The sequence below is a fragment of the Eutrigla gurnardus genome (genome assembly GCF_963514095.1).
Source record: "Eutrigla gurnardus genome assembly, chromosome: 22".
In the NCBI taxonomy this organism is placed as follows: Eukaryota; Metazoa; Chordata; class Actinopteri; order Perciformes; family Triglidae; genus Eutrigla; species Eutrigla gurnardus.
The window spans coordinates 5,213,409-5,227,539 of NC_139933.1; the positions used below are offsets into that span (position 1 = coordinate 5,213,409).

Genomic DNA, 14,131 nt, shown 5'->3' on the forward strand with positions numbered 1-14,131 from the left:
CGTTAATCCGCTCGTTCCTTATCGCGAGCGGAGCGGGAAGAGCGCAAAGCTGAAAAGCGAATGGCGTCGGCGCGCGGAGGGCCGCCGGCGGATAACAGGGTGCTAGCAGCGTGAAGTGATAGCACTGAGAGAGGGAGGAAGAGAGAGGGAGAATGTGTTGCAGTAAGAGGGGTCTATATTGGCGACGTGAATCGGCAGTGAAGCATTCTGGGGCTTCGTGTTACAGGCCTTATAAGGGGCCAGGGCCCCTGTGTCTATGCTCACCTCGGCTATTCTTAGGCTGTCTGTCGCTCGCCCTCAGCAACTCTGCAGGCAAGAAACTCTCCTCTCTCAATACGTTTAAACTTGACTCTGTAGAGATTGTGATATTTCAGGTTTGTTCAGGTTTAAAGGTGTGCAGGGTAAGAGATTGAGTGTTTTTTCCCCGTCGTGTCTCCGGTCAGAATTGGTTAACTAGTGGACTCAGCTTGGCTCTGCACTTGTTTCCGTGTGCGTCCGTGTGCACGAATGCTTGCGTGTGTGTGTGTGTGTGTGTGTGTGTGTGTGTGTGTGTGTGTGTGTGTGTGTGTGTGTGTGTGTGTGTGTGTGTGTGTGTGTGTGTGTGTGTGTGTGTGTGTGTGTGTGTGTGTGTGTGTGTGTGTGTGTGTGTGTGACACGCAGAGGTTCCACAGCACCTGACCCACCCACCCACCCACCATCACCACCACCCAGGGGTGTTTGTCCTGAGATCTGGGAGCAGACGGGGAGAGACGGTAGTGAAGCCCAGGGCTGACTGAGGAGAAGCGACCGCCGAGGCCGACCGGGACTAAAGGATAGCAGGGGGAGGAACCAGGGGAGAAGCAGGCAACCCGGGAGCAGGAGGAGAAAACCACACAGCCGGTCAGGAGTTGTTAGCGGGAGGAGTGTTGACGTCCGAGCGAACGATGACTACGTACACAGTGACTCTGAACGGCCCGGCTCCGTGGGGCTTCAGACTACAGGGAGGGAAGGACTTCAACATGCCACTCACCATCTCCAGGGTAAGGAAAGGGTCGCCCCCGGCAACTAGAGCACCTTTAATACACCCGCTGGCAGAGCGGTGTTACGTTTAATGCAATGTTACAATAATGCAAACACAGAACCCTTTCACTCCAGACAGCTTCACTTTCAGCATTCATGCTCGAATATCTGAGTCGGCACAATTTAGTGATTTGCAGGTGAAAGTAAATGTAGAAAAATGGAGGGTTTTTTTCCAGACGTGTCGGCATCTAACTTGTGTTAAATAACTAAGCGAAGCCGGTTTATTATACGACCAGTTATAAAATGTTATATAATGTGTTGCATGTTCAAAATTTGTCACTTGTGCATGCGGTGTGTGTGTGTGTGTGTGTGTGGTTATGTAATGTTGCTGTATGTGATGATGATGATGATGACAGGGAGGCTCAGATGTGAGATGTCCAGAGAGATTTCAAGAATAGAGCAGCAGTGGAAAGACTGGAATAGTTTTCCTGGAGCGGAGGTGCAGCTGTGAGTTTTCTCCAACAAGAAAGAAAAAATTAAATAAAAAAAGTTAAATATTTGGTATATATGGTACACCTGTACATATCGGCTCGTTTAATCATCCCTGAAGTGGAATTTCTTTCCATTCAGTCTATCACAAATCAAAGCCACTGATGACAGCACACAAACATGATGGTTTATGAAAAGAAATTCACTTATAACAAGAACATCAATACTCCATTTACTTATATGTGGAAGGAAATAATCCCAAGCAGAATAGAAGAGAAAACTGGGCTAAAATGAAGTGTCGCTGCACAAATGAATTTGTTTTAACCTCTGCAGCAGAGAGACTGGGTGTCTCTCTCTGGCATGACTGCTGGTGTATTTACAGCGTTTCCTTTAAATAGCTCTGCAGGAGAGATGGATGCACGGAGAGAGGGCTTTTGGAATGAGACGGGAAAGAAGCGAGGGAAGCTAACGGCGGCTTGGGTTACCTTTCAGGAAGCTCTACTCCTCGCTTATAGCTGGGATTCGCCTTTTTGGAGCCGATCCTGAGAGCCGTTGTGACACGGTGGAATGGATGGAGGATTTGAGGGGATTCTGGAGACGAGAGAGGGGCGGAGGAGGCGTGTTGCTTTACCTGAGTAACACAGTGTGGGCTCTGATTGGTCAGTCCTGATTGATGCCTCGTATTGATTCACAGCCCCGGCGTCTCCTCATCCCACAGTCTTAGGTCGCTCTGCTCCGTGCGACAGTGTGTCATTGGATTTGAGTTCATCCTGATGTCGTGTCGGGCTCTGACAGGTGAACATAAACCAACGACAACTCGGGGTGCCATTACAGTTTGACGTAGAGCCGCCGCGGTTTGGATGTCGGCATTAAAGCCACGAAACCAAGAATTCAAAGAGGAATGAAGACAGTGGATTCCTGACACTCCTGGAAACTAGACGCCTGAGTATTTACATGCTGTCCAAATGAGTGACAACAGTTCTCTTAGATGGAAGCAGCATGCATGTGGTCCGAGGAGCTCCATGTCAGTGTTGCTCTTCCATTCAAATACAGTTTTCAAGGAATCGTATTTTCCTATTTGTGATCTGTTCTATTTGAAGTGTCCACTTTGCTTTTCACACGGGTATGACGACGGTAATTCAAGGGAAGATAAAATGATGTGCAGAAAGCAGACAGAAGGGCGAGAGTGTTGACGATGGCGGTGGTCTAAGAAGAAGTAACGTAGGTTCAGCGTAGAGGGAGGAGGACTAGAAAGAAATAGAACAAAAAAGATCAAAGAACTCTTTTGTGAAAGTCAGTAGCAGGTGTGTGTGTGTGTGTGTGTGTGTGTGTGTGTGTGTGTGTGTGTGTGTGTGTGTGTGTGTGTGTGTGTGTGTGTGTGTGTGTTGGATGAAGGGGGCCTCAGCTGGGTCAATCACAGGGAAGCTGGAGGCATCAACAGCATTGCTTATTTTTAACTCTTTAACGAGTTGACTGTAAGCCTAGACCCAATACTGTATGGCCCCCGGGGGCCTCTGAGCTCCCTAAACCCTCCCGTCTGTAGTTTTAAGCGCTAAAGTCTGTCTTCTGTAGCAGAGAAAAAAGAAAGTTAATAAAAATCTTCGCTTTTGAAAACCAAAATAAAGATTGTGTGGGATAAGCTCACAATATCTACAAAATAAAAACATACATATTATATAAGTCTCCTTGGATTTCCAAGCAACCTCTATGCTCAGACTGTATAACTAGTTTGGACTTAGTTCCTCTGACTTATATCCCTGTATTGCACACTTTATGGCTTTGTAAGTAGAAATCTGCTGCTTTCTGTTCTTTAATTAAGTGTTCAGAGCCTTATTTGCAGCTGTGGAGAAAAAAAGAAAAACCCCCATTAAAGCAGCCTTTTATCTGCAGAGCTGATGGATTCTTTTGTTTTGCTTCATTAGCTTTTCTCCTCTCTGCCCTTTTAAAGTGGAAAATGAACAACTTATTTGAGTTTAGTCTCTTATGGTGTCCAGTCTGTAACTGACTGTGTATATATATATATATATATATATATATATATGTTTGAGTAACCGCATAACTTGTCCAGTTGCTTGCTCGGTTTCCTGAGGAATGTGTGTCGGTGGTCTGAGTGTGACCTGCTCTGTTGGCCCCTCCATAGATAACCCCGGGCAGCAAGGCCGTGGGCGGCAGCCTGGCCCAGGGTGACATCATCTCAGCCATCGATGGGGTCAGCACCGAGGGGATGACGCACCTGGAGGCCCAAAACAAGATCAAGGCGGCCTCCTCCAAACTGGCGCTCACCATGCAGAAGTAAAACGAGCCGCACATTCACACCAAAAACACCCATCTCCGTCACTCATGTATGAAAGTGGATATTACCTGCTGAGCGAACAGAGGGGAAGTCATTCTAATAAACGGCATGTTTTTCAAAAAATGTGTCAAAAATAGAAATATGATGCAACGATATATTTTAAAGGGACATTTTGTCATTTTAATCTTGAGGTCAAGACGTGCCGCAGCATTTTCCAAAGCTCCGAGAATGGACTCACCCATGCCAGTCATCCCTCACCAGAAGGTACGAACACACCCACAGCAGCGATGAACACAATAATCACCAGCCGTATATCTGCATAATTGTATGTTCGTCTGTGTGTCTGTCGTGCCTGTTTTGCATTCTTGTCCGTTTGTGAGAATATCATCTTCCCAATTCTTCCATCGGCGTCCTGCTGCCCTCTAGTGTCAAATATTCACAGTGCAAGCACAGGGAGGTCAGAGATCGGCAAACAAATGGAAGGAAAACGAAGCGAAACAAGCTGATAACGGCACTTTAGAATTTATTTGCGGCCTGCCCTGACCTCTAGAAAATGAAAGAGCCGGTGTCCTGTCACATTTTCCAGGATAAAAAGCCCTCTGAAAGGAATCTCTCCCAAGCTCCTAAAAAAGATCCGGAGCTCCTCTTGACCCCGATCAAAGCTCCCGCCTCCTCGACACCGCCTGCCGTATCTCCACCAGACCAGCGGGCGCAGTACAACTCCCCAGTTGGCCTTTACTCTCCCGAAACTCTGGGAGAAATGATGCTGATGCAGGGCAAATTAGGACAGGGGTCAGCAGCTTCCCGCGGAGTTTCATCACTGGGGTAGGTTACCACAGAGATAAGTAATCCCCCCCCACTTACGTAACACCAAGACAAGAAGATTTAACTCCTTCAGTGATAACCCGTCTACCAGCTGACGTCACCTCACGAAAGGGCTGCTTTTCACTCTGGACACCTGAAGCTAAATGCACGTCCCGTCCCCACCTAACCTCACGCCACCAGAAAATAAGCTCAGAACTTTCCAATCGCTATCCCGCCAGTCATTCCCCCGCACACACACGGCGCTATTTCGGTGAGCGTACACACAAACATACCTGGCCGGCCTCCAGGTATCAGAGTCGCAGGAGATCAGACTACAAGAAATGAAACCGGGGAGATGATGTTGCAGAAAATCTTTTTAAAGCGCTGTTTTTGCTGTTTCAGCTCCCCGATTTCCCCTTTTTTTAACCTTTTTTTTCCTCTGAGTTTGAATTCCTGTTTTGCCTGGAAAATCCGAGACTTGCTTGTGAAGCTTTTTTCTATTTATTATTATTTTTTTTTTAAATTGCTGGCGAGGTCACAGGAAGTAACTGGAGGCTTATGCTTTTTCATGGTTTTGTTTTTCTTTGTTGTAATATTCCAGTGCATTGCTAGTTTACAGAGCCCATGGGGACATCTGCACATATTGTTTGTTAGCCCAACTCTACAAAACCACTTTACTATCATAGAATACTAAAAATTGTACCAAAAAAAAATGTTTTTGCTTAAAAAGGTTATTTAAACACTTATCGATGAGATAATTAGAAAATGTTTGTACATACCGATACATAGATGTGCTAATTGATTAATCTGCATATGGTTTCAGCTCTATAATGCTGTCATAATGTAATTATTCAAATACACCCAACTTAAGTTTGGTATTATTATTTATTATTAATATTATTATTATTATTATTATTATTATTATTATTATTATTATTATTATTATTATTATTATTATTTGGCTTATTGGCTATTTGGTGGGGCTAGAAAATATAACTATAACTATATTTGCCAAAATAATTCACAATAATGATATTGTGATATTTGAAATAATTATAATAATGTTATGAGTCAAAATCATCTTAAACATTGGTTATTGGGTGTTTATTGTGCGCAAAATATGAGTGAAACAATAGGAATAGAGTGTAAAGAGTTTGTATCCATAACTGAACAAAAGAATGATGTAAGAGGGGCTGGATTATAATATCAAATGTGTATTTAAAAAATAAATATATATATATATATATATATATATATATATATATATATATATATATATATAATGTGATTATTTTCTGAATCTGAGGATTAAGGAGTAACGGTGACAATATTCAATATTTTTCTTTTTGCAAATAAATCTCATGAAAAGACCCCAAACCTATTTGTTACGACCAAAGTCATAACTCAGAATTAAACTAAAAATGCCTTGCACTGTAGTTCTCTAGCAAACAGGAGTTAATAGTGCATTTGTTTGGGACTACTTTCAGTCGTGGATTAATACACATTCTGTGTCCTTGTGAGTATTTACGGCAGCAGAAGGGTGTGTGTGAGGTCGTTTCTAAATAAACAGTGGCCCTGTACATCGTAATGAACGACGATTAATAACATATATCAGGCTTTCATTGAGCAGATAACACTTTTTAATTTATTGACAATAAGAGCAATTTTTAATTTTATGATTACAAAGTTTTAATATCCGATGTTTTTCAATTTGTGCCTTTTTTTAATATTTCCACTTCCCAATAGATTGACACTGTGAAAGACCGTTATTTTTTGCTGCACACATTAAACAAAAAAAGAAGGCTTGTCGTCTTTGCCGTGACCGTCGGTTCAAATCCTCAAAGCCTTTATCCTGACTGTACTGTAGTCGAGGTCGCCGGGGAGTTAAACTGAGGCCACCGTTGAGGGGAACTCTCCTCCGCCGGATGGCGAGAGTTTGAGCGAAGCCTCGCCATGACATACTTTTGATGTTAATTAAGGACGGGAGCTGCTTTTGCTTGTGACATATCACATCCAGAGATCAGCCTTCACTAATGCGTTTCCCCTCTGGAGCCGAGCTGCTTTACAGTAAAGGCCAACGGTAAGTCAAATGTCAGGGAAGGTGCTCCGGGTGGGATGGGGGGGGGGGGACGGCAGTATCGTGCCAGCGACCCCACCTCATCGAGCAAATACAGACTCCTGATTTCAGGCGCACACACACACACACACACACAGGAGAGAGCAGCTGTGGGTGAGGGAATGTTCCACTCCGGTTACACACCATCATCCTGAATCTACATGGATGTCTCCCTGCCAACCCCCCCCTCTCTCTCTTGGGAGATGCCCCCACTTTGTGGTGCTGCCGAGCACTTTCCACCTTCGTGCTCAGGGTCCACTCTCCAGCGAGGGAGTGGACCCGAACACATTTACACCGACAAGTAAAAGCAGAGGTGTTTGGTGTCTGTCGGTATGCCTTTGGAAATGAGGCAACGCTAGCTAATTAGCACGTGACTGATGACTGATCAACCTCCACGATCGCTTGCATCGCCATCAGAGGAAATGCATCGTGATACCGTAAAAGTTTAATTTCAGCCCGGACACTTTGTGAGGATGGATCAGCAGCGTGGTGGCAGATCTCTCGTAGTTGGCGGCCCCTTGGTTTAGTCCTTTTGCCAGCGATCGAAGTGAAAGGGAAGTCGGAGCATCTTCAGCTTCCGTACTGCAACATATTTCCTCATTGAATGGGATTTAAATCAAATCCTTCGTAGCTCGTATTTTGGAATCGCTAAAACGTGAAGGTAGGGCGACACCTCGCGGCTAAAAGTTGCCATTTTGATTTACGGATGGATTTCAACGAAATTATGGGTACAATTGGCTCAGCGCTGTAGCTTCAGCAAGCACACGTCATGTTTTTGTTTCGCAGGATGAAGCGATGACTGGATTTTGACGGAAGGAAATGGATTGAGATCCATGAAAAGGAAACCCGATTTCACGGCGCAGAGGAAGAGACGTTGGAACCGAACATTGTATTTCACACATGGACATCAAATTCCATTAAAAGGAAGATTTTAATCTAAAAAAACCTCGCCATGCTAGCTGGCTTGCCCACGGATTGGTCCGTGTCCGCGTCCCTGACATAAGTCCATCAGGCCGGTATGTGTTGTGTTTGTGTCGTGTATTTGTGGCTGTCCTGTGCTAAATGTGTCTCCGTGTCATGTGATCGAGACGGCCTCTGCTCTTGTCAGTCACTCCCGGTGATGCGGGGGGGGGGGGTCGGCTGCTATTCTGACCTGCACATGGGATTACAGCATAGTGCTGCAGTTGGATAGTTTCCTACAAACACACACGGTGCCATTGTTCTCACCGAAATACCCTCCAGTGATTCATGACGTTCTTTCCTTTCTCTCTCTCCGGTGTCTTTCAGGTTATCGCAAACACAGCTGCAAAGTCAGTGGCATCGCAGTACTGAATGTGCATGACGTGCACGTCGGTGGAGGGACTAGAACTCGTTTTTAGAGATCTGGCGTTTTGTTGTTCCGACATGCATCCGAGTGTGCGTGGAGTTGAACTGAAGCTGGAGGCTTTAATGCAACTGTAACGGCATATTCAGCTGCTTATTAACAGCATCCGGTACCCAGAAGTGGAAATAAGTACAAATAAAACAACTTCATACTTCATACTTCTACTACATTTGTTTAACAGCTGTACTTCTAGTTCGTAGATAGAGAACTTTTACATTTATGAAGAGCTCATACATTATATTATTATATTAAGTAATTATTTTTGAAGTTGAACCATGTTTTCCACCTCTGCCTCATATTCATTTGTGAATATGAATATGATTTGCAGTACTGTGTTTAAATGCATGCACAGTTGCCGTGGTGTGTGTCCGTTATACATCCATGTTTGGCGGCGTCAGCGTCAGTGTGTGTGTGTTTAAAATATGCAGATAATAATAATCAGTATGGTTAGGTGCGTTAGCATGTTTGGTTTCGTCTGGACTGGTGTGTCAGCTTCATTGTTTCCTTCTGGTAAAAGCTTAGTTTGACATTCGTGACACAAAGTGTTTGGTCCCAGTTCCACCCTGCACAGTAATATACGTAGCACACTGTTTTCTAAGTGAGTCTGTAAGGAATTTTTGAAATGTACCATTTAATTCAAACAATAGTAAACATGCACCAAACTGCAAATTTGGTCTTTCATAGTTTATTTTCTTTTTTTAAATCATCTTTCCGTTTATTCTGACACGTTTTTTTTTTTTCAATCCAGGTGAAAATTACAATCAACAGTCAAAAACAAATTCTACACTTTGACTGTGAGCTTTAACGAGGAGAAATGTCCACAATTTTAGTACAATATTTCCGTCATGTGTACATCTACTCAAAAATCAAGCAAATGTATGATTTTATGTATTTATTGTTTATGAGGCAACATTGTTGCTGTTGTTTTGATAGATATAACATAATGGAACTGGGCCAGTGCTATGGTGTGATGTGTGATCTGTATTTGGTGTGTGGAGTTGACTGAACATGTATTAGGTCTCCAAAAAGTGATTATTGAGTGCTACAACAGCACCACCTGCCTGTCAGCTGCATTACTACACGTTCCTCCCTTCACTTTGGTGCTTTTTCTGTCGTTTCTCCCCCCCCCCCCCCCCCCCCCCACACACACACACACAAACCCTTCTCTTAATCTCTCATCTTCACCTCTGCACCTGAACCCATCTCCTCTTCACTGACCTTTGACCTCCAACTACCCGCCCCCCCCCCCCCTCCAACACTTGACAGTGTGGAGTACACTCCCAGCTTCAACCCCATCGCTCTGAAAGACTCGGCCCTGTCCACCCACAAGCCCATTGAGGTGAGGGGTCCGGGCGGAAAGGCCACCATTGTTCACGCTCAGTACAACACGCCGATCAGCATGTACTCACAGGACGCCATCATGGACGCCATCGCAGGGCAGTCGCAGGCCAAGGGACACGAAGGGTGAGGTCACACAACCGCACTGTTCCCCCCCATGCTAGTCTCTTTTTCTTTAACGCGCTCTCTCTACTCACTTCACATCCCGTTGACACCTTAAAGGATCAGTTCACCCGAATACCTGTTTGAACATTTAAGCAGTCATATGTCTACTTTACTGTACGCCCGGCTTCTCCGTGTTGTCTGTGTCTGTGCCACGTACTCCTCCATGCTTTTCACCCACTTTCCTCTGCTCATTCCATCCACAAACCAACAAAAAAAACAAAAAAAAACAAAAAAAACCCAACCCAAAACAACCAACCCCACCTGTGCTGCCCTCCACCCATCCTCCCCCCCATCCTCCCTTCCTGGTTGTGACCTCAGTGAGGAGGCGGGCTCCCCCTTGGCGTAAGTACAGCGGCGCTCCTTTTCTATCCTGCCTCTCCTCAGACACGTCGCCTTTTTTTTTTTTTGTCTCAACAGCTTGTGCATTGCTCCTCAACTAATACCCCTAAACTATTATTACATTAATATTAGAATAAATAATAAGTTTGTTTTTTTAAACCACGTTTGATGAGCATACTCACTAATCAAGAGGTGCTAGCTGAAAGTACTTAGAGGTACTTTGGTCAAAAGTGTGAGCGTGTGAGTTGTGCTCAGGTTTTTCTTCTTTTTTTTAATTCTCCTTTTTGATTTATTTATTTGAGTCGTCCACTATTCATCACAGCCTCGGGGAAACCTGGTGGGATTTCATGGCATGGGAATGTTCTGAGTACCGCAATCGCAGGTTCATCCTCGACCGAGTGTTGACTCACTTCTCTAACACTCCTTAAAGAATGCCCTCCGTGACATAAACACTTTCCAGTCACGTTGCTGTGTCAACTCACGTCATGCTACATCCTTCAGAGTAGAACCACCAACTACAACCAGACAGAAGACAGAACTGTGCTGCACATGAGTGAGGAACAGACACACAGAGCGTGTGTGTGTGTGTGTGTGTGTGTGTGTGTGTGTGTGTGTGTGTGTGTGTGTGTGTGTGTGTGTGTGTGTGTGTGTGTGTGTGTGTGTGTGTGTGTGTGTGTGTGTGTGAAGCAACGATGCAATAATTGATCTTGATGTAATAACTGCCCATAATGATACACAATTCAGATTCAATAAAACCAAATAGCATTTAAAAGCGTGGCTGTCTGCCTCGCTATAATTGCAAGTGAAAAAACTGATTTAAAAAAAAAATCTTTCATTGTATTTATTCATAACTTATTTATGGAAGGAGACCTTATGATTTGCGATCATCCTATTTAAGATTGAGACAATAGCATATTTGTTTCTTCACAAAACGTATAGTGACTCCAGAGTGTGCCGTTTTAAGAGTTTTAAGCATTTTTTGATAATTATAGGGATAATATTCGTGATATTTTCATATCGTGCCCATATCTAGTGACATTAACTGCATAACCCTCATGTGAAAGCTTCACCTTTTGACTTGACATGCGACAGAACAAGCTCATTTTGAACAGCTTGTTGTTTTTGGCCTGCTACAGGTAAGTCTCCACCCATTTCAACGATTCCAACGCTTACATTTAAACTACTCTGACCATGTTACAGTTACAGAAGATATATCGCTGTGACAGAAATGTCACATTAAGAAGAATAGTAACGAGCTGCTTGGTTAATTTAGCCGATTTAATTATTTGTTAAATGAATTGAACAATGAACAAAATGCATTTTCCAAAAAACTGGAAAAGTATCTTGTTTTTGATCCATTTTTGTCAAACTTTCTGAAAAAAGAAAAATACACTGTAAAAAATGGCTGTGAAAACCACATTAGTTTACTGTGTTCCTTGGCAGTTAATTAATTACTGTGGATTTCACAGTAGGTTCGTTACAGTGTATATAAAAAATGCAATTTCCTTAAAGGAAAATTGGACCTGCGTTCTTATGGGTTAAACAAACAATCCAATTTTTGATGGGTTGTACACCAGAATATATGATGAACCTGCCCAACACAGCATGCTGTAGCCTTCTGCCATCACCAAGCACTTCTAAATAAAGGCACTGGCATTTTAGCCATTTTTGCAGCATGTTAATGTTGACTCTTGCTGAAACGTGGAGGACTATAAATCAGTAGGAGGAATATTTTTCGAACAAAAAAATGTATGTTTCTGTCTTGGCTCTAAATGTTGTTAAAAAGACGCATTCACACACACACGCAAAAATACGTTCCATTATGGGCATTTAGTACATTACAATCATTTATTACATTTGGGGGCTTTAAATATGGTACTACTCCGACCTCTAACAGTCGCCACTCTCTGCCCTGCAGCGGAGCTCTGCCCATCAAGGACCCTGTGATAGACTGTGCGTCTCCAGTTTACCAGGCAGTGATCAGGCCAGGAGACAACCAGAATATGTCTGAATGGACTCGTCGCGCTGCCAACCTGCAGTCCAAGAGCTTCAGGATGCTGGCCCACATCACTGGCACTGAATACCGTCAGTACATCTCTTCTCGCTGCTAATCCTCATTTTGTCATTTGGACATTCGTACCAAATGTCTCTTGTTTGTTTCTGCCCGCGCAGTGCAAGACCCCGATGAGGAAGCCCTGCAGAAGTCGAGGTAAGAACCACACACCATAGCCTGCGGATGAGGAATAGTCCTCAAACCACAACTTTTTTCCCTCTTTCTAACTTAATTAGCTTTAGGACCAGCTGTTTCCCCTCCCCTTTTCCAGTCTTTATGCTAAGCTAAGCTGTCTGTGGTATCAATTCATTGGAAATTGTGATTAAAAGTGCAAATACCACCTTGCCTTCCGCACCACCAGAGAGAAGTTTGAGTCGGAGGTGAAAGGGCCCCGCTTTGCCAAGCTGAAGAACTGGCACCAAGGACTGTCTTCACAGATCCTTAACGTCCAGGAATAAAGAGGAGAGAGAGAGGAGGACATGAGGAGGAAGACATGGACAAAAGCGTGGCAGTGAACAGGAAGAGGGGGATAAATTGTGGAGGGATATAAAAAAAGGAACAGGAACAGGAGGAGGAAACTCCTCAGGAATGTGAGGTAGTGTTGGAGCCTCGATTAGTATGTGAGATACTAACTGTTAGTGTGAGAATGCTATGTGTTCATAAGCTCAAGATTACCTGTCAAATGTGTCCGTCAGCTGCTAAGACCTGATCTTGCATTTGGGTTTTTCTTTCTTTCTTTGTCTCCCGTCTGTTTGGGGTTCTGTCTCTCTTAAAATGAAAGGGAAATTGTACAAAAAAACGACTTGTGTGAAAATGCAGAACCGGTGTTTCTTCTAGTACATGAACCGCATTCACCAACATATGAATTTTAACACAACGCATGCTCGTGAGAAGGCACAAAAGGACAAATGCACACATAGAGATTTACCAACATTTTACAGTATGTAAAAAAAAATGCACTCAAAAATGTACTTATATCAATGTGAATAAATGTTTTCTTAAAACCACATGACTTTTTTTACATTTTTGTTTAATTCATTGCAGCGTGACTTCCCTCTGAAGTTAGACAGAGAAAATTAAAAAATGTTGAAAGGAAATGAAGGTGGTGGAGATGAGAAAGAAATGGGCGGCGTGGATAATTTAAGTAGCTGGGGGGGAAAGCCTTGTGTAAATTAACAATGCACTCTCAGATTAATATTTAGGCTATCATGAGTGTATGCAACTATGTGATATACACTGTACATAAGCTTGTTTTGATTCTGTAGTCAGTTGTATAACTGCTATTGCAAAGGCATTATAAAAAATGTCAGTATAACAATGATAGGCCTATAATATTATTAATGTCCTTGGACTACATGTCCAGGACCATCATCCAGACATAATGCTGTGTCATGATGTTGTTATGTGTCCAGACCACCAGAGGGCAGTGGGATTCTGTACACTCTGAATATGAGAGGTCCTCCTCTCTGCAAAACCGCACCGCTCCAAATATATCATTTTACTCCTTTTGTTTTATGAGATGTCGATGTGGACCAAATGCAAAGGAAAATATAGAATATCATGTAGTTGCAGCAGCTTATTTTTTTTATTTGTGTTCCTATCGCTCCGCTTGTATCTTTATATATAATATTTAATGATATATATATATATATATATATATAACATTAAAAATGGAGTCACATATTGTTATATAAAAACCATAGACAGAATTGCTGTTCTGCTGAGCTGGCATGTCTGGGAGAAACGGGTGGAGGGCGGGTGGCAGTCGTGACTCATCCAGGTGGAGATGAAAAAGCATTTTCTCTCCTCCTTGCAAGAATACAAATGGCTGCAGGTGCTCTCTCTCTCTCTCTCTCTCTCTCTCTCTCTCTCTCTCTCTCTCTGTCTCTCTCTCTCAATCCAATAAAATGCATTCAATATAGTGATATACAGTATTTAAACAACCGGTTACCTACTGAGGAAGAGGGAATCGCATGTTTGGGACTAGCTGTGTGATCACAGATTACATGACGAAATCTGAGAAACACTACGATGTGGAGAAGAAGAAGAAAAAAAGAAATCTTCTGCTTCCAGTGATGAAGCTCTGCTGGTTATGTAACAGCACTCACAAGCTCGCCGTCTAGAAAAGGTGTGTCCACAGCAACCTGCCAA

The 14,131-nt window shown here is 43.3% G+C and overlaps 1 protein-coding gene across 3 annotated transcripts; it reads left to right on the forward strand.

Annotated features, from left to right (window-relative positions):
- The first annotated feature begins 671 nt into the window (after positions 1–671).
- Positions 672–12,987, forward strand: ldb3b (LIM domain binding 3b). 3 transcript variants are annotated; one of them, XM_084040302.1, is made up of 9 exons: positions 678–1,019; positions 3,629–3,780; positions 3,973–4,045; positions 7,989–8,011; positions 9,352–9,549; positions 9,907–9,930; positions 11,846–12,012; positions 12,100–12,136; positions 12,342–12,987. In XM_084040302.1, the coding sequence occupies exons 1-9, from the start codon at positions 924–926 to the stop codon at positions 12,436–12,438; spliced, it is 867 nt and encodes a 288-aa protein (XP_083896428.1). In that variant the 5' UTR covers positions 678–923; the 3' UTR covers positions 12,439–12,987. The 3 variants fall into 3 exon arrangements, with proteins under 3 accessions (XP_083896429.1, XP_083896430.1, XP_083896428.1); XM_084040304.1 differs by lacking the exon at positions 9,907–9,930 and having other exon boundaries at positions 677–1,019; XM_084040303.1 differs by lacking the exons at positions 7,989–8,011; positions 9,352–9,549; positions 9,907–9,930 and adding an exon at positions 4,368–4,606 and having other exon boundaries at positions 672–1,019.
- Positions 12,988–14,131: the final 1,144 nt, after the last annotated feature.

Bases quoted from the DNA above. Each gene is read 5' to 3' on its own strand.
- ldb3b (XM_084040302.1), top strand. From the start codon at position 924: ATGACTACGTACACAGTGACTCTGAACGGCCCGGCTCCGTGGGGCTTC. The intron at 3,781-3,972 runs GTAAAACGAGCC...TTTAATCTTGAG, and splicing joins CTGGCGCTCACCATGCAGAA to GTCAAGACGTGCCGCAGCAT. The intron at 12,013-12,099 runs GTCAGTACATCT...CTGCCCGCGCAG, and splicing joins CATCACTGGCACTGAATACC to TGCAAGACCCCGATGAGGAA.